At 49.6% G+C, this 20,293-nt stretch overlaps 1 protein-coding gene across 12 annotated transcripts in view; it reads left to right on the forward strand.

Moving 5' to 3' along the window:
• AKAP13 (A-kinase anchoring protein 13) overlaps positions 1-20,293 on the forward strand; it is a 193,378-nt gene that overhangs the window by 128,824 nt on the left and 44,261 nt on the right. For 4 of the 12 annotated variants that reach the window (XM_053272105.1, XM_053272108.1, XM_053272110.1 and 1 more), the window contains 7 exons: positions 97-233; positions 4,482-4,849; positions 7,435-7,488; positions 10,951-11,013; positions 12,647-12,839; positions 14,065-14,173; positions 20,118-20,243. In XM_053272105.1, the coding sequence (XP_053128080.1) occupies positions 97-233; positions 4,482-4,849; positions 7,435-7,488; positions 10,951-11,013; positions 12,647-12,839; positions 14,065-14,173; positions 20,118-20,243 (1,050 nt within the window). The remainder of the gene's footprint in view (positions 1-96; positions 234-4,481; positions 4,850-7,434; positions 7,489-10,950; positions 11,014-12,646; positions 12,840-14,064; positions 14,174-20,117; positions 20,244-20,293) is intronic. The other 8 variants (XM_053272115.1, XM_053272117.1, XM_053272106.1 and 5 more) reach the window with 7 other exon arrangements.

Here is a 20,293-nt window from a genome sequence, read left to right on the forward strand (position 1 = left end):
TTGTAGCATAGTCTCTTGGCGACATGGGCTGCAATCTGAAAAGCAGAGGTGATGTCATCATGGTTTTTAATGCTTCTTCCCCTTCCCTCCCCACAGAAAGGGATAATTTCCTGGAAGATGGACTGAGCAGGAATTGCACTTCCTCACGAGACATCCTGAAAAGGGGATCAGGGAGCGAGTCTGACCTCTTCCCTCTGCCAGGGGATGGGATGGATGACCTCGACTTTGGGAAGGTAAGGCTACAGTTCAGTCATGCTTCAGCATTGCCTTCAAGGTTCTAGTCCTGCTGGTCTCCCTAAGTAAAACTCCTCCTCGGTGTCAGTTTCAGTTCTGGGTCTCTTCGGCTCTTAAGGAAGGTCACTATGTTTTCCTGTCATTTGCTGCAGAGCATGGCCTTTGTGGCTGGGGATTCTGGGAGTTGTAGTCCGACAACATCTGGGGGCCAAGGTTAAGAAACCCTGCTGTAGAGTGTTGCCAGAGGTGCACCTGGGTAATTTTGGAGCCTGGACCTAAAGGCCTTTGCAGCCCCCGCCCCCTACTGCATCATCCCCCTACACACACACACACACACACACACACACACACACACACACTTTTTAACATGTGGGTTCTTAGGTATGTTTATACAATTATGCGTTAGCAGAAACATTTTAACATGCAACTTAACATTCCCATCCCACATCTTTCTTTCCCCACTCCCCACTCTGTCTCTAAAGCATCAGGCACAGGTCACAATCACACTCAGCCGCCCGGCATAGTGTGGGCCAGCAGTGACCACACCACCCAGAACAGACTAAGGAGGATTTGGGGGCCCCCAGGGGGTGTGGAGGTCCTGGACTTCGTCCCCAAAGTCCAGGGGTCAGAGTGCCACTGAGTGTTGCCTATACATTTCAGATTACAGTAAGAGCTCTGCGGAACTTTCTCCTGTGAAAATGTCTGAAGCAAAAAAGTGGCGAGAAAAGTAATGCGTTCTGGAAAAACCCAAACATAACTCTTGGTTTGGATTTTTTGCCCCTCATGGCAAAACACCTTTTCTGAACCTCGTCTAGTATTTTCTCCTCCTCCTGCTCTGCAGTCCAAGCCAGTCAGGGGTCACAGAATGATGTCGCAGCACTACTTAGCTAATCAGGGATCACAGAAGGAGGGAAACGATACCGTGGCACAACATAGCCAATCAGTTTAGGTTACACAGCATCAGCATTGAGGGCGTATGAAGCAGCCCTGCCTCCACTTGGGGGGTGGGGCCAAAGGCACTCTTACCCCTGGACCTCTGGGCCGAAGTCCAGGGCCTCCACAGTCCCTGAGGCCCCCCCAAACCTCTTGAGTCTGTCCCAGGTGGTGTGGTCACCTGGCCGAGCACGATGAGGCTTAATTGTCAGGGGAAGAGGGGCCTCCAAAAGCCTTTAGGTCCAGGCTCCAAAATTACCAAGGTGCACCTCTGGCTGGGGCTCTCAGTCCACGATGACTTGCAAGAGATTATTGGCCTTTGTGCCATTAGTCAAGCTGCAAGAGAAGCTCTGCTGGATCTCACCAGAGGTCTGTCTAGTGCAGCATCCTATTTCCCCACAGTGGCCAACCAGATGTTTCTAGAAAGACCACCAGTAGGGCTGGCAGGCAATCACACACACACACACACACACACACACACACACACACACACACACACACACCCTGCTCCTTGCCTTCAGCAGCAACTGGAATGCCAAGATCTGTTGCCTCTAAAACTAGGGGTTCCATTTAGCCGCCGTGACCAAGAGATATGGATAGATCACGAATGTTTTGTGCACCCTGACCCTGCAGTCTGAGGTTTAGCCTGGGCAAATTGTCTGCACTTCGGTGAGGCCTGAGCCAGCAGGACCAGTAGGAGGGAGCTCCACCAGCTGGGGGGGTCTCCAGTTCAAATATTGCTTCTGCCTTGAGCTTAGTAGGTGGCCTTAAAGCACTCCCCACCCCGCCGGCCGGCCAGCCACATCATCCAATCCCCTTTCCTCTACATTAATTAACTCAGAGCAGCTTTCCCCCCTCTGCCCTGCTTTTCTGTTCTCATTGACTGAGAATGAGAACACAACACGAGAATTCCCGTCATTCCCTATAAATGCACCAAAACATTGAAGGGAAAAGAATTCGCTCTCCTGCCGCCTTAATCATTAAGACTGGGGGCGGTGGAGAAATGATACAAGTTTATTATGAGATTACTAATTATGTATGAACGTGGAAAGCTGCCTTCTACTCAGTCAGACCCTTTGGCCCATCTAGCTCAGCCTTGTCTACACTGACTGGCAGCGGCTTTTCCAAGGATTCTGGCAAGCCCCTCCTACTTGGAGATGCTGCCAGGGTTTGAACCTGGGGCCTTCCACGTGTAAGCAGACGCTCTTCCCCTGAGCTATGGCCCCACCCACAATACACTGGCCGTGGTTCTGTTGAGTCAGACCCTTGGTCCATAAAGCTCAGGATTGTCTACACTGACTGGCAGCAGCTCTCCAAGGTTTTGGGCAGGCGTTTATCCCAGCCCTACCTGGAGATGCTGCCAGGGCTTGAACCTGGGACCTTCTGCAGGTTCTTTATGACTTTGCGGTCACCGCTTCCCGGAAACATCTGCAGTGTTCCGGGGGGTGCGCTTTGGGAAGGTCAGCTAATCCATCACAGGCTCGGCCATACCAAGCATACGGTGTTGGGCTGCCTTCCATTGTTAACACATCTGGCTCTATTCTCCGTTCTTCTCCCTCCTCAAAGCGAACATTCAGGGCAGACGTTGCGACATGCCCTTCCCTGGATGAATGTCTAATGTCATTTCCTGCTGTCATCCCTGTAAAGTCTTTCCATTCCTGCCCCCCACCATCTGCCCCTTTCCCTGGCTGCATTACAGTTCCCCAGGAACCTTCGCATTTCAAGAGCCCGCTGCTTTTCAGACTCCGCGTACGTCTTGTGAGCCGTCCCATACGGCTGCCGCGAGAGACGCAGATCCTTCTGGATCATGAGCTGCGCTCAGAGGCGTTTCGGCTGTCCTGGGATCATGGGATTCCAGAAGATGGATTCACGGTGCGGGCCGTGAAACAGAGGCAGTGAAGAGAGGGCACTTGGCATGTGTCCCTTAATTCTTCCAGCCCTGTGCGCTGCCCAGGGAGTGGCTAAGGAAAGGGTGAGGCATAGGGATGAAAATTAATTTTATCTGCAAAGTCCTGGCTTTGCTTTTTAGGAGGGGAAAGAAAAACAACAACCCTAAACACTAATGCAAGTCAGGTTTTTTGCAACAAAGAGATCTCATTGCTGTCCCTTGCTGCAACACAGCTCTGTTCTGTGGCTTCCTCCTTCTCCAGAAAAGTGCAGCACCCAAGAATTAAAAGGAAGTTGTTGCCAACTTGAATGTCTAGAACCCGGTATTGAAAGCAGATGAGAGAGTGTTCTTGACTGTGTGTGCAAGTCGCCTAGGACTGCACAACCTGTGCGAGGGATTCCAAAATGATGACGATTACAAATATTTATGTGCCGCTTTTCAACAAAAAATTCTCAAAGCCAAATACGTAGCAAAAGAAAAGGCCTTCTCCCCGGTCCCAAAAGGTCTCACAATCGGAAAAGAGAAACATAAGCACCAACCACCGAAAGGATGCTCTGCTGGGATGGGAGAGGGACAGTGGATCAGACATCCTGTTAGAAACATGTACAGATATTCATGCACTTGCACGTGTGTTTGTGTGAGTGAGGGTGCCTGTGTTTATTTATTTGATTGATTGATTGATCTGTTTATTTGTATTTGCATACCGTCCCATATAGACATCTCTGGGCGGTTTGCAGATGAAAACATAAACAACAATTAAGACAATTGAAAATGTTGTTCAAACTTTTGAAAACATTATGAACTAAAAAGCCTGTTAAAATAAGTGTTTTTTTTCATACATTGCTTAAAAATAGCCAGAGATGGGGAGGTTCTGATTGTGATTGGGTGCATGCTCTAGAGCCCTGGGTCAACCAGCCCTAGAGCAGGCTTGGTTTGGGGTCATCACTGTCAGCCTAGCCTACCTTACAGGGTTATGGTGAGGATAAAAGGGGAGAAGAGCTATGTGGACCGCCCTGAGTGCCATGAAAGGAAGGGTCGGACATACGTGCAGTGAATCAAGTATTTCCAGATGTGGGTCCTTAGATGTTGGACTACGGCTCCCATTATCTCCAGCCACATCTATGGCTGGGGATGATGGGAGTTGTAGTTCAGCATCTGAGGACCAGTGTTCCATGTAACAGGGATTCACAGATGTTGTTGACTACAACTCTCATCATCCCCAGCCAAACGCCATCGGAGCTGGGGGTGATGGGAGTTGTAGTCAACATCAGGGAATCTCACAGGGTTGTTGTGAGGAGAAACATAACCATGTACACCACTCTGGGCTCCATGGAGGAAGAGTGGGATAGAAATGTAAAAATAAATAGATAGATACATAACTTATGATGGTTATACTTCTTCTCCCCTGCCCGCCCACATGCTGTAGCAGCCTGAAGAAGAGCAGTCAACGGGAGACAGCATGAGTTCCAGTTCCTCCGCAGATGACACGATATCGCTGGAGAGGAACTCCTCCCTCGGAAGCAACATTTCTCTCCCTCAGGCTCTGGGCCTCAGCAGCAGGCCGAAGGACCAGTCCAGCCCAGATGGCAGCTGCTCCCACATGACCAGCGCCGAAGGCCAAGACGGCGAGGCTGCCGTCTCGGGAGAGCTGGAAGAAGAGCTGGACAGTATCACCGAAGTGCCCCCTCACTCCTCGGTCCTGCGGAACTCTATGAGACCGCTCTCTCCTTTCCGCCGGCATAGCTGGGGCCCGGGGAAGAACGCCAGCAACGAGGCCGAGATCAATCACAGGAGGTGAGAGAGACGCTCTACTGAGCTCCACAACCAAACATCCATATCTGTGGCTACCTTGGGTCATGGTACGTTAGACGGAAGTGTGCAGAAAGGTGACCTTTCTATTTAGCAAACACGCCAGCGCCTCTTCGTGCATGGAGGGGAGTGATTCTGCACATGCCAGGAGCCTGAAGTCATAGCATTCAGTCATAGCATTAGAGGTCAAACTAGGTGTAAGGTGCTGGCCCAAAGGTTTTTGTGTGGGCCGCTGTGCATGGGGCCGTCCAGTCAGCTGACGTGAAGGGCCAGTCGGCTAGAAATGATCAACCCGAGAGGTTCCCGGATGTGAATGTCGCAAGTCACCTCCCTTTCCAGAAGTCTTGAGTAAACGTCGGTGTGTTTTCCTTGCTCTTTGGGAGCATTCACGATGCAACGGCAGTCGCTTCCCTACCACATGTATACGCCGTAGCTGAACAGGGATTCACACGTTTCAGTCGGGCCGGCCAGAATTTGTGCGTGCCCCTGGCCGTGCTCCTCCGACAAAGGAGGGATAAAGTTCAATCCCTGATGGCACATTGAGGTCCGAAGGTATTGGAAGGCTGTAGCAGAATCCCTCCGCCATTTTCAGTCTGGAACCGGAGGGCATGCTTAAGGCAATCTAGTCCAACCCTCTGGTCAGTGGACAAAATCTAGAGCTAGAGCAGAAGGATTCCTAAAAGATATTGGACAGAGGTTCTAAGAAAGGGGCACACAACTTTGGCCCTTCAGCTGTTTAGGGACTAGAACTCCCATCATCCCCAGCCACAGTGGCCCGTAGTCGTGGATGATGGGAGTTGTAGTCCAACAGCTGGAGGGCTGGAGTGTGTGCAGTCCTATTCTAAGAGCACACCAGAAAGCTCTGATGTGTTTTTAGGACCTAGGCTAGGATGCAGTTCGTCCAGGCCTGGAAACTGAAGTCATTTAAGGTAGAAAGGAAACTGCTTTATACCAAATCAGACCATTAGTCCATCTAGCTCAGTATTGTCAACACTGACTGGCAGCGGCTCTCCAAGGTTTCAGGTGGGAGATTCTCCCAGACCTCCCTGGAGATGCTGCCAGAGCTTGAACCTGGGTCCTCCTTGCATGCAAAACAGCAGCTCCTCCACCAAGCTATCATCCAGACTATCATCTGAGCAACTCCTTATATATATATCCTGAACTGCAGATTTAGACCCAACCCCAGTCCCTAGCCATAAGGACTAGAAACTTGCTCAGTGGTTAGATTTTAAAAGTTAAAATGAAAATGGAGTTTCTCAGGCTCCTGGTAGCCAGAGTCCGCAGATTCCGTGTCTGACGGCCAGATACGACTCTCTACACCGTAATTGTGGTGTGGTCAGTCTTGTCAATCTTCTCCTCTTTCTTTGGTACTGTATGGCAGGAGCTTTATCTGATGAGCCCTTGTGACTCACGGCCTTGCACAACTTGGCTCCTCCTCTGCAAGGCAGGGAGCGGGTTCGTGGAGGTTACGGGTGCCAAACCAATCTCTGCGCGTCATCTTGATGTGGGTTTCAGGGTTAACACAGGGCTCCTGGCTCATTGTAACTGCATTGGCAGTGAGGGCTTCAGCGGCCACTTAGACAGAGCTCTTCCTGGACCTTGCCACCGCAGGTGAGGGAGAGTGCCTGATCCAACTCTTCTCCGCAGAAGGGAGGGGGCCCACCCTGTACGTACGCAGAAAAACAGCACCCAGGCAATGTGTTGGGTGGGGATGAACCTAGCTTGGTTCAGGCTATGCCGAACGTCCTCTCCGCTGTGCTCGCTCCCTTCCCACTTCCACTGAGCCTTCCCTGATGAATGGGTCAACGAGCCATGTATCCAAGTGGCCGAACCTCCTATTCAGTCTCGGGCAGGGGAGAGCAACAGTCTCTCTGCAGCCCGGCACAGATGTTGTGAGTCACTTTAAACTGGGAGCCCCTAGTGGGCAGGGAACCATTTTTCCATTCTGTTTTCTAGGTCAACTGCTTTTTAAAAAACCATTTTAAAAAATAGCAGTATGTAAATCTCTTCTTCATCATCATCATCATCAATAATGATGATATTTTAAACGACTGGAGAGCATTCTCACATGCAAGGGTGTAGCAAGGTTGGAGTGGGGGGCCCCCTCTCCCACCCCCCTTCTTCAGAGAGGCCTGAGGGGGAGAGCAGAGAGTAAGGTGTCACCCAGCTGGTGGGGGCCCTCCTCCCTCAGGGGCCCCGGGACATTTGTCCCCCCCCCAATCCAACTTCGATTATAGCCACACTCCATCGGCATGCAACTTCTTCCTCTCTGCCTGCCATCTGACCCGTCTGCTTGATTCTGTGTCAAGTGGACCAGGGTCACTTTTTCTCCTTATTCTGTGTACAGTGGTGGAGCTGTATAAAGAGACGCAGCGGGAGAGGGAGGCTTTGTCATTGCCCCTGGAGTCCTAACACCCTGCCTCTCACTCCCCTTCCCCCATTTCCTTTGCTCCAGCCTGTCATTCAGTAGTTCCCCTCGGGGCATTCTCCTTCCCACGCTGCACCCCGCTGGTCTGTTCATGCCACTCCCTTGTCCTCGCTGACTGACCTTGTCCGTGATTCATTTTCAGTTCAATGCGAATGCTGGGGGAAGGTGGAAGGAAGCCTCCCACCCATAGGAGAAGGTACAGCCCCCGCTGATGCTGACTAACCCTTTTGCATTTGAGTGGCTACTAACACATCGGCTTTTCTATGAATCACCACTTAACCCCTGGCCAAAGTGTCTGACCTTGGCTTTCCCCTTTAGGTCTCAGGTTGATTACACGGTGCCCTGAACTCCTTTCCTTCTAGGCCTCAGTTGCTGTAGGATTGGCTGGTTCCAATGGGAGGAACATAGGAAGCTGCCATATACTGAGTCAGACCATGGGTCCATCTCGCTCAGTATTGTCTGCACAGACTGGCAGCGGCTTCTCCAAGGTTGCAGGCAGGAGTCTCTCTCAGCCCTATCTTGGAGATGCTGCCAGGGAAGGAACTTGGAGCCTAGATGCTCTTCCCAGAGCGGGAAGATCTTCCAGTGCTCACACTTCTAGTCTCCCATTCATATGCAACGAGGGTGGACCCTGCTTAGTTTAAGGGGACAAGTCATGCTTGCTACCACAAGACCAGGAAGAGAGCTTGGTTTTTATCTTAGCATTGTTTGGGGTGGGTGTGGGGGAATGATCAGGAAATGTTTCATTTAATGATTTTCATCATATGCCGTGTTTGCTTATTGAATGGGTTGGTTCACACACTGTGTTTTGGGACATAATAAGTTGCTTTATAGGGAGTCAGAGTATCGGTCCATCTAGCTCGGTATTGCTAAGCAGGATCCATCCTGGTTTGCATGTAAATGGGAGACTACATGTGAGCACTGTAAGATATTCCCCTTAGGGGATGGGGCTGCTCTGGGAAGTGCATTTGCCTGTTTGCATGCAGAAGATCAAGTTCCCTCCCTGGCGGCATCTCCAAGATAGGGCTAAGAAAGACTCCACTGCCAGTCTGGGTAGACAATACTGAGCTGGATGGACCAATGGTCTGACTCAGTAGAGGGACGTTTCCTTTGTTCCTATATATGAACCAGGCCATTGAGTCTGAGTGCAGGAGGGAAGGTGGGGTGTGTGAGCATATACTCCTCTCCCGCCCCGATCTTCAAAGCGTAGTTGGAGGTTTGGAAACGCTGCATGTGAACCGACCCATTCAATAGGCGAACATAGAATGAAGAGCATAAAGTGAAACTCTGCATAGCATTTCCTGCTAGTACCTGGACGTTTCAGGGCTTGTTCCTGATCTTTAGAATCATGGTTTGAGCTATTTCCTGCTTCAGGCAAACCTTGGTTGGTGTTTTGCATTTGAACTGGCAAACTGTGGTTTGCTCTTATACTCCCAAGCAGACTGGAAACCGTGGCTTGCCTGACCCAGAAGGCTCTGAATGCAGATGGGAAGGAAGGAGAGCATACTTGCAGAATCCTTGTTCCCCACTCTGCAAAATACGTGCCTCCGTCGACTGGAATCATTACAGCCCAGTGTCTCTGCTGCCTTTTGTCTAAATTGTCTCTCTGGCAGTTTACAAACAATAAACAGTCCAACTAAAGGCAATGCATTGTTACAAAATATGTTTTCAGAACAAGCAGATTTGAAAGAAATGAAATAGACCAGCAAAATGCTCAGTGCCCCAGATATCTGGCTCGGTTTTTTTGCTGTTTTATTTTCAAATTACTAGAAAGCCGGGCAGCAAAAATGATCTTGTTCCTGATTTTTGTTTTCGCTCTGCATCCCATGAATTTCCCCTCCTCCCTGCCACTTCTATTTAAACACACTGCTTCAGGCAAATTCTGCATCTCTGTCTGAAAAACCTCAGCGTGGCTAATCCTGCCAGGATTAATCGTGCGTCTCATGCTCGAGTGGTGATTTTGCAAAAAAAAATTTCGGCAGTGTGGTAGAAGTTGGGTTAGGACACTGATCTTTTGTGTAATACGATGGCTATTTAATGTTCCACTGAGCCTTAAATGCCGAAAGAGAGAGGGTAGTCCAGCCTCACAGATGCAATATAGCAGAGATCCTCAACCCAGATGGTGTTGGACTACAACTCCCATCACCCCCTGCCACAATGGTCAAAATGCCATTGTGGCAGGGGGTGATGGGAGTTGTCGTCCAGAAACATTTGGGGACCCAAGTCTGAGATTCTCTGCAATACAGGAATAAAAGGAGATTATTGGTTATCAGGACACTAATCCAGCACTGCAGTAGTAACTCACAGAAGAAAATCCGCTGTCAAAACATGGCTGGCATCTTTAATGCTAGATCTCCCCATCTCCTCCATGACTTGGCTTCCTTGCTCACAGTTCTGTAGCCACTTAATATTCCTCCCTGCCCAATTTTTTTTTATGAGCAGCACTTAGATCCTTCTGTCCATAGTCTGGGTGAGGTTTTCCCACAACCCTCTTTGCTATCTTGATGCCTGCATGCATGAACTGTGTGAGGTGTCCACTCCTCTGGCTTTGACCACCTCCATGTTGGTCTTTCCCCTGGATTCATAGCCACATAGGAAGGTGCCCATACTGTGTCAGATCACTGGCCCACCAAGCTGTACCTGGAGATGGTAGGGATTGAACCTGGGACTTCCTGCATGCAGATTGTATGCTTTGTCTGCCCCATCCAGACTTCTCAGCAACAGTGCCTGCCTTCTGGTTGCCCTGTCCATTAAGTTCCCTGGTTGCCTAGTTTGCTAAGAGTCCACCCCACCCTTGGTCCCTCCCATTTCCTGCCAACCACACCCCTTTGCCTTTCCTGTCACTGCGAGTCCCAACCAGACTGACTGTTTCCTTTCCTCACATAAGTGGCACTGACAGTTACTGTTCCATAGGCTGAACTCCTCCTAGGAATGAGTTGGTTTATAGTGGTTTGTTTATAGGCCTTTCCCCTGTTTCTATTTGATTCCGTGACATCAGAGCAGCTCAGCCAATGGCTAGAGTGTCCTTGCAGGCTTGCTGTTAGGCCATTCTATAGACCCGGTTTTTTGTCAGACGCAGTGAGCTCGGAACTGTCCCAGCTTAGCTCTGTCGAAATGAACTGGAGCTGTACAGAAGCCCATGATGGGTATAGAGTTGGACACATAGTAAACTGTTCACAAGAGCAACACAGGCAAATCTCGAAGGGGAAAATTTTTGCTGATCTAAGCACTTTGCAAGAAGGCAAATGTACATAGGAAGATAGGAAGCTGCCTCTACTGAGTCAGACCATTGGTCCATCTAGCTCAGTGTTGTCTACCCAGACTGGCAGCGGCTTCTTCAAGGTTGCAGGCAGGAGTCTCTCTCTGCCCTATCTTGGAGATGCTGCCAGGGAGGGAACTGGGAACCGGGAACCTTCTGCATGCAAGCAGGCAGGTGCTTTCCTGCTGAGCTCTGACTCCATCCCCTTTAAGAGATATCTTCTAGCACTCACACACCTCCAAATGCAAACCAGGGCAGGCTCTGCTTAGCCAGGGGGACAACTCCTGCTTGCTGCTACCACCAGACCAGCTCCCCCCCCCCCCGTGTTTGTGAGCATCTGCTTCTCTGGCAACCCAGTAACGGCAGGCCTCTTGCTCTCTTTGCCTTTGATGTCCCCAGTTTGAGCTGGTGTCCCTTGGGTGTCCACAGCACTGCCATGGGTGCCGACATGAATGGCAGAAGGTAGGGTCCGGCTCAGTGTGTTGTCGTAGCCGTAGCAGAGGCTTTGCCCTCCCAGCGTTGTCTGCCTCTTGTGTGGTGTTTGTGCCCGTGTTGAGTCCCGCTCTGGGTCTGTCGGCTGGGCATTGTGCAGTCTCCTGTTCAGCTTGGTTTGTGTGTGGGGCGGCCCTTTGATGAGGCAAGGTGAGGCAGTCGCCTCCGACTACAGATTATTGGGGCACCAGCTGGGGGTGGGGGCAAGATGCCATCCTGCCCCTTGCTTTTAAAAAGGAGGGGGAGAAGGCAAGGGTTGCATACAAGGGGAGAGGCATACCTCGGGTGCACAGAGGACTTGAACCTCCACTGTTGCATGCAAGGTCTTAAGCAGGGCTCTGCACATTTTGACCAGGCCAAATTGCTGGTTGATATGACCCTGCCCCCTCTCCCAACTTGCAGGGGTGGGGGCATTATGGGGTCCCAACCCGTGGTATTCCATGCTGCAGAACTACAACTCCCTTCATCCTCAGCCACAGTATGTTGGATGGTGGGAGTTGTAGTTTGGCAACATCTAGAACAGGGATTCTCACCGCTGGGTCCCCAGATGTTATTGAACTTCAACTCCCATACTCCCCAACCAAAGGCCACTGGGGCTGAGGATTATGGGAGTTGAAGTCCAGTAACATCTGGGGACCCAACGTTGAGAATCCCTGGTCTAGAGAACCAAAGGTTGCGAACCCCTGCTTTAGAGGTGTATTTAATGTACCTCTGCAGTACAAAATGGCTCCCATGATTTCCCATGCTCCCATTTTTCCAAAATGGCTCCCATGCTCTCCTTGTGCAGTTCCAAGTCCAAGAGAAGAGTAAAAACTCATTGGCAATTTCCCTGTAAGAGGGATTCCCAGTTGTTGACTACAGTTCCCAGAATCCCCAGCCAAAGGCCATTGCAGCTGGGGACTCTGGGAGTTGTAGTCCATAACAGCTGGTAATCCCTGTTACCGGGAACACTCACCATTGGGACCCTCCAGAGTTCACAGAGTTGGGCCATTTGCTTGTTGTGGCAAATGAATGTGCAGACCACAACTCCCATCATCCCCATGTGCGTCGTGTTGTTCCTGAAGTGTCACTGTGAATGCAAAGTCCCATAAAATAAAAGTAATTAAAAAAAAACACCTGGAAGCATAGATAGCAGATAATATACCAAGCTGCCAAATAGATTTGGACTTAAGCCCTGTTTGGCCATCTGACACCAGAGAATGAACATGGGGGTCGTGGGAGGCCACAGATTCAAGGAGAATCCATGGAAAGATCAAGTGTATCCACTATAACAGGAAATCTTCTGCTTATCGTGGTTTACTTCCCTCTGAATGTAATGTTGATTTCGTTGAAGGCAACACACACAGAGTTTTAGTTATGCAAGTTGTTTCCAGTGGGATTGCACAGGTGGATCGTGCCCAAAATTGCCTTTGCCGTCGGTAGCTACACTAATGCTTGATCGTGCTCGCTAACCACAGCAGCAGAGATGAGTAAGCTTGCAGCTGAATGCTTTAAAATGGAGCCTTGAGTGGCGCTTTCTCCCAAGCAATGCTTTGGCCAGCCAGTTTGTGTCCTGAGCCGCTGAGAATCTGTGGCAGTCCTAACGTCCCCTGTCTGTCTTCAGTTACAGCTTAGAAGGCCTGGCCAGAGAGGCCGACGGCGCAAAGAAGCCATCATCCGGCCTTGAGACAGAATCTCTCAACACCAAAGACCTCCAGCAAAGCCCCCTGGCTAACGACGAGCGGGGCTCGTTAGTCTCTCTGACGGAAGAGGAGCTGGAATCTGAGCAAGGGGAACTGAGAGGCTTTGGCCGTCAGGTAAAGGAGGCTCCTTTGTACACTTTTCTCCTCTTGAATATTCAGTATTAAGGTCGCTCCATATTTGTGAAGCTCCTTTTTGGTTTGAGAAAGCTAGCCAGAAGCAACGTGGGTCAGAGGCCTGGTTGATGGGGTAGGTGAGGACAGAAGTAACCACCATCTCTTGCCACAAGGAAACTCCTGTTTTTAATAGCTCTGTGGGGCAAGCTGATTCTTGCCACGCCCATTTCCTTCCTCCACCTGTGAATTGCTCACCTTGCACCCAGTGATACCTCCACTGCTGCAGAGGGGCAGAGGCAGAAACCTTGCAGCTTGTTCAACTGCTCTATTGAGACGCCTTGCTTTCCAGGTCAGATTGGCTAGTGACCGTGCAGAGATTTTCTTCTTGGCACTCGGCTGCGTGTGGCTGGGCTTGTCTGCTTGAGCGATACAGAATTATTTGCTGGGCATGTTATGCACCTCAACTGTGCAGTCCTCGGCACGAGCCAACAAGCAAATGGGAATACATAGCCGAGTCTCCTAGGAAGAGGGCTTTGTTAAGGTCTTGTGTTGCATGGCATGCTGGGAAGGAGGGGTTTAAAGAGCCCTTCACCTGTAACTTGACTTATATAGCCCCTTCCTTACCGATCTTCAAATTGCTATTGAAGACTTTTTTTCCCCCACCAGGCTTTTGCCCTGTAGTTTATTTTTCTGTTCTTTGGTAGTTACTTTAGTTTTTAATTTAGAATGTAATTTTTAATGTTGCCTGTTTGCTTGTTATTGTGCACCGCCTAGAGTCTTCGGAGTGGGAGGTATATTAAAAGTCTCGAATGAATGAATAAAAATATAGTGGGAAGTGGTTAAGATGAACATTGGGGAAGGGGTGACTTTGGGATTGAGGGCAGTGTTCCCTGTAACAGGGATTCTTTGACGTTGTTGACTACAACTCCCACCTTCCCCAGCTAAAGGCCATTGCATCTGGGGATGATGGAAGTTGTAGTCAGCATCTTTCTGGGAATTACTGCATTAGAGGGGTGTCCTGGAGACAAGGGAGCCCCTTGAGGTTCCAGTGAGACCTGTGATCTCCAGGGGCCTATCCCAATCCAGCCAAAGTCATGCACTATTGAGTTGATTTCAGCGCAAAAAGTTCAGTGTGCCCATACATCTTCCCAGTTGAATCCGGTTGCCCGTTCCATCTCGTAACCTCAAGAGGACATCATTCATATGCTTGTCTTGTGCTCCACAGATACGCCAAAGATCACAGCCACGTGCCTTCAGCTTCACCGCAAACCCAGTTTCTCCCCCGTTGACCAAATCCATGTCATTAATGGCAATTGCCCAACCCGGACCTGACAGTGAGTACCTACAGCTCTCCAATCCATCTTGCATTTGGCACTGGATGGTGACTGCATCTTGGAGTGTTCTAATACCACCTTCCTCTTTCACACGCCTCTGTATCTTTGCACCATGTTTAATTATGAGTAACTGAGAAGATCAGGGACCTGGCAAGTTTCCTTGTGTTGAGTCAGATTACTGGGCCATCAATTCCAGGATTATCCTCTTTAAGATCTCAGGCAGAGAGATCTTTCGCTGAGATCCTTTTAACTGGACCTTCCAGGGATTGAACCTGGGGCCTTGTTTGTGTGTAGCTCAATCTCCCCTCCTGAGTGGTAGAGTCTTTTTGGTGGTCTTCAAATGGAGGAAACCAAATCAAGAATAGGGGCAATGAAACTATTGTTCTCACCTTTTGTGGTGGTTTTTTTTAATTTCATAAAGGCCACCTTTTGGTATGAATTTGCAGGATGGAATGTGCTTAGAACATAGAAAATAAAATAAAAGTCAACAGAGAATCTGAAACCATAAAACCACTGAACCCCAGCAGAATACTAAAAGCAGAACCTAAATATGTTTGGATGCCCGGGCAAATAAACACGTCTTTGCCGGCCACGGAGAAGACATCCAAGTTAGAACCTTCTCTGGGGTTAGCAGTCCATAAGATTTGCTGCAGCTCCTCAGTGGGGCTCGGGGGACCTACCTTGGAAAAGCAAAACCGAAAAGAAAGCCTTGTGGCTGATGCTCACTCCTTTGAGACCGCCTGTTCTGCTAATTGATTGACACTTGGGGATAGAGGTGCAATGAGCAGGCCATCTAGATATTCGTTCTGTTCTGCAGCAGAGAGGTGGTCCAGAAGCCTGTTTGGGTGGAGATGCACCAGTGTTGGTGGTGGTAGTTGGTGGTGTCCCTTTTTTTTTGAATGTTTAAAAGCCACATTGACAGGCATTGGTTTGCACAGATCCGCTGAACATACGGTGGGCTCTGGCACGTGGCAACCCCAACTCTGCATCAGCATCACCAGCCCTCTGCAAAACTGAGTTTAGAGGGGTGGGGTGTTGGTTGCTACTATAAAGTTCAGACATGCATACAAGCAAGGAAGCCAGCGCGGCGTAATGGTTTGAATGTTGGACTAGGAGATCCCTGAAGCTTGCTCGGTTGTCTTGAGCCTGTCCCTCTCAGCGTAACTTACTTTGCAGGGTGATGGGTACATAGGAACATAGGAAGCTGCCATGTACTGAGTCAGACCCTTGGTCCATCTAGCTCAGTATTGTCTTCACAGACTGGCAGCGGCTTCCCCAAGGTTGCCGGCAGGAATCTCTCTCAGCCCTATCTTGGAGATGCTGCCAGGGAGGGAACTTGGAACCTTCTGCTCTTCCCAGAGCAGCTCCATCATCCCCTAAGGGGAATATCTTGCAGTGCTCACACTTCTAGTCTCTCATTCATATGCAACCAGGGCAGACCCTGCTTAGCTAAGGGGACAAGTTGTACATGCTACCACATTATGTGCCCTGAACTCCGTCAAGCTGGAGTCCTCAAAAGTGGGTCCCCAGATGGCCTTTGGCCATTGTACCTGAGGGTGATGGGGGTTGTAGTTTGACAATATCTGGAGACCCAAGGTGGGAACCCCTGCAATATAACAATAACAGGGCTGAAGGCCGTTGTGGTGGCAGATGATGGAAGTTGTTGCCTAACAACATCTGGGGCCCCAAGGTTGGGAAACTCTGAAGCACAGGAGTAAAAGGGTTGTGAAGGCCATTGTGGCTGGGGTTGATGGGAGTTGTAGTCCACCACCACGTGGGGACCCAAATTTGAGAAGCCCTGCATTAGAAGAAGGGTGGGATAATATGTAATAAATAATGAAGATGACCATGAGGATGGCCCATTTTGTTCAGGATAAGCCTCAATTCTCCAAAGCAACTCTGCATTTTAGCAAGGAAGGATTTTGGCACAGGAAAGAACCACTTCTCAGCGAGCAGTTTTCTATAGAAGCCTTAGAGCAAAGAGAATCTTCTGAAAGAGGCATTTTGAAGTCTCAACTTCTGACTAAGACTGTTGACTGGAGGTGGTCTGTCCCTTAGCAATAGTAACCAAAGCACTAGACTATCCAGTCGCGGAAACAGCCACCTCCTTTTCTGTGCCGTATTGCTCTGATTTTCCTGCTCTTTCTGAAGCCCATCATTTTATTATTTTTGAAGAAGCAACAAATAACCAATTGGCACTGTCTCCCTGCCCCCCCGCCCCCACCAGATGCTGACCAAACGTGAAAAGTTAAATATACGTGTATGTATATATATATATTTATTCTCTTCCCAGAAAACAGGCTGGCCTGGCAACCCCGTGGTTTTCTCCCCATTACAGGGAAACTTTCCATCCAGCTTGGAAAGAGGACACTGCATCACTCTGAGGCAAACTATGGCTCATTTTTTGCAAAATTCCTCTCTCCCCCCCTGTATAATCTCCCTTTTGCGAATGCCACCAAAGTTTGCATTGGCCTGTGGAAAAAATGCATTCATAGTTGTTGAGGCCTTAGCAATGCGGTTTCAGCAGCATGTGGTGGCTCGAGCCAGAACTCGAGATTTGGGAGGATGTGTGGCTGTCATCTCCTCTCCCCGAGCTCAAAGCCGAACGCATGTGACTCTTGCCAAAACAGCCCAGCGCTCGCCCCACACACACAGCGCGTGAGGGGAGACATGATAGAGCTTTATCAAATTATGCATGGTGCGGAGAGAGTGGACAGAGAGAAGTGCTTCTCCATCTGTCACAACACTAGAACCCGGGGCCATCCCATGAAACGATAAGGCCAGGGAATTTAGGACCGGCAGAAGGAAGTACTCCTTCACATGGTGCATCAGTCATCTATGGGATTCTCTGCCACGGGACGTGCGGCTGGCCACCGGCTTGGATGGCTTTAAAGGGGGCTTAGACAGGCTTATGGAGGACAAGCCTCTCCGTGGCTACTATCTTGATAGCTACAGGCAAGATGCCTCTGAATACCAGTTGCAGGGGAGCCACAGCAGGAGAGAGGGCAAGCCCTCACCTCTTGCCTGTGGGCTTCTCCGAGGCATCTGGTGGGCCATTGCGGGGAACAGGATGCTGGACTAGATTGGCCTTGGGCCTGATCCAGCAGGGCTCTTATGTTCTTACACACCTCTGCTGTCTGGGAGTAAAACCTGTACTAAAACAACTACTAAATATTTATATACTGCAACAACAACACATATTTATTTACTGCTTTTCAGCAAAAGTGTCCAAAGCAGTTTACACAGAGAAATAACAAACAAAGAAGATGGCTCCCTGTCCCCAAAGGGCTCACAATCTAAAAAGACACATAAGATAGACACCAGCAACAGCCACTGGAGGGATGCTGTGCTGGGGCTGGATAGGGCCAGTTGCTCTCCCCCTGCTAAATAAAGAGAATCGCCACATTTAAAAGGTGCCTCTTTGCCCAGTTAACAGGGATAAACGAATAAATAAATAAGGTTCCATGCCCCCAATGGGCTCCCAGTCTTAAACACGTGTGTGTGTGTGCCCGCACGCACGCACGCACATTAGAAACCAGCAACCGCCATTGGTGAGTTCCTGTGCTGTGGCCGAATTGAACCAGTTGCTCTGTCCCCCGCTAAAGAGAAGAGGATCACCACTTTAAGAGATGCCTCTTTGCTCAGTTAGCAAGGGGAAACAACTATTTAAAAAACCTATTATAAAGTGTGTGACACTGACTATACATCACTGCCCCCTGGGTGTTCTCTCACCCTTGCGAGAGGCAGTCAATGAAGGGAAGCATGGAAATTTGTAATTTGTCCTGCCATCCTTTCTGTATGAATAGTTGTTAGGGAGGAAAGGAGTGAGGAGATGGGACAGGGCCCACTGTGTGTGACTGTGTGTACAGTGGTCTCCTCTGTGCTTTAAGATGGCGCTTCCCAACCTTGAGTCCCCACATGATGATGTACTACAATTCCCATCATCCCCAGCCACAATGGCCACTGACCTTTTAATTCCGATATTACAGGGTTTCCCAGCTTTGGGTTCCCAGATGTGGCTGGACTACAACTCCCATCGTCCCTTGCCACAATGCCCTTATGACTGAGGGTGATGAGAGTTGTAGTCCAACCACATCTGGGGACCCAAGTTTGAGAATCTTCGTTTTAAGGGATTCCGCCTCCACCCCAACCCCGGAATGGTTTTGTATGGATGGGATGCTTGCTACAGGTTAATAGCTTGAATGGCTTCTTTTCCTGTGCTTCCTAACTTTCCCACTGAAGCGGATAGGCTGCTTGCAAGACCTAGATCCCGCCTAGAAAATTTTAATCACTGAGTCTGCTTAAAGGCCTCACGCATTGAGTGTTTTCTTAGCCATGCATTTTTGAGGTGTGTTTCGCACTCTCTGATAACACTGGCGCTAAATGCACTGAACGCAATCTAGCCAAAGTTATGTACTTTCAAGTCTCATTGATTTGGTGCCAACTTTCAGCGTGTATTCAAATCTCCCCAGTTGAAATCAATGCCGCTTGGAGGGGAATGATCCTGTTTGGCTGGATTGTGTCTATTGGGTGGAATTCCCCCCGCCCCCAAGGACATGTTCCCATTGTAATCTCTTTAGAGTTGAAGAGACAGGATCTCCAACTCCAAAACTTACTTCTTGCTTTGTGGGTTACAGGGTGGGAGAAACCGATGATAATTATATGAAGCTTGTAAGGGCTTCAGCAACCAATATCACATTGACTGCCCCCCTCTTCTGGAGGGCCTCCTTTTTGGAGAGGTCCCTGTTGGATTTGGTAACTTCCTACTGATGGCGGTGGTGCATTGTGTGGCCTTGTCTGGTGTCCCGAATTCTGTTTAGTGATGTATTTTAGTTTAGTTACAGCCCTGCTTCCCAGTCTGCTGGGTGGACACATCAGCGTGGCTTGAAAAACGTGTCTTGCCCTTTTCTTGGGCTCCTTCGGACTTCAGGGATTCCCATCTTTCCATGTTGGATGGGTGTCGTTGCCGCTTCTTTGCCTGGTTGATAGTGCTGACCAGAGAAACACAAAAGTGCTGTGTTAGATCCAGCAGGTGCTCTTCCAAGCAGCAAAGGGAAAGGTACCCCAGGGGTGCTGTAATAACAATAAAAATAAAAGGTGGTTTGCCACCTTTTGTCTGCGAAGGGGACATAGCCAGTTAAGCTGCTTGTGCGGGGCGGAGCAGGGGGAATATCAGTGATATTCCTAGGTGTTCTGTGTCCCTTAAAGAGTGAGTCTGGAGAGGGTCTACCTTTCTCGGCTGAAGAAGGTGACTTTTGTTGATCTATGCCAGTGGGTCCTCACCTGGGGGTCTCCAGATGTTGCTGAGCTACAACCCCCATCACCCCTAGTTACAATTTCTTGAAGCTGGGGATGATGGGAGTTTCAGTTCAGCAACATCTGAAAGCCTCCAGGCTGGGAACAGTGTTCCCTGTAACGGAGATTCCCAGATGTTGACTACAATTCCCAGAATCCTTGGCCAAAGACCATTGCAGCTGGGGATTCTGCAACAGCATCTGGAAATCCCTGTGATGGGGAACACTGGCTGGGAATCACTGATCTATGCAGTCATGTCACCTTGAGATAGTTCTTCACCAAACAGGTGGATGCTCTTCACCCAGGAGACATCATAGGTTAATATTATTTCACCAAGAATAGACTTCATAGGTTAATAGGATGGCTAAAAGGATCTCTGTTGGAAGTCCTGTGAAGACCACCCGAGAGCAGTCTCAAGCCTACAGCTCATGTGTAGAGTGGAACCAGCATCTCCACAAATTAAGCACTGCACGTTTTTGGAGGAAGGGAAAGAACCGCCTGTGTTGGTTTCCGTAGCCCTCTGCTCTGCTGCTCTTCCTTTTTGCTTGGCCCTTCAGCCTGCCTTGGGCCACTGTTGCTCCTCTCCTCCCCTCTGTGATTGTCGTTGTTGAAATGCATGCTCTAACGTGTGCCGTTAACCACTTCTCAGCCCAGGGACGGACTCGGCCATCCAGACGAATTTCCTTCTCCTTCAGCATCTCTCCGCTCATTCCCAAGTCTAAAACTGTCTTTTCTATTGGCTCTTCTTCCAGTGATGAGGAGGAGGAGTTGGCTAGTAAGTAACCTCTTTCGGCAAACCGAAGCTGGCATGGGTGGCGGCTGCCA

The sequence above is a fragment of the Hemicordylus capensis genome, chromosome 10, assembly GCF_027244095.1.
Source record: "Hemicordylus capensis ecotype Gifberg chromosome 10, rHemCap1.1.pri, whole genome shotgun sequence".
NCBI classification, from domain to species: domain Eukaryota; kingdom Metazoa; phylum Chordata; class Lepidosauria; order Squamata; family Cordylidae; genus Hemicordylus; species Hemicordylus capensis.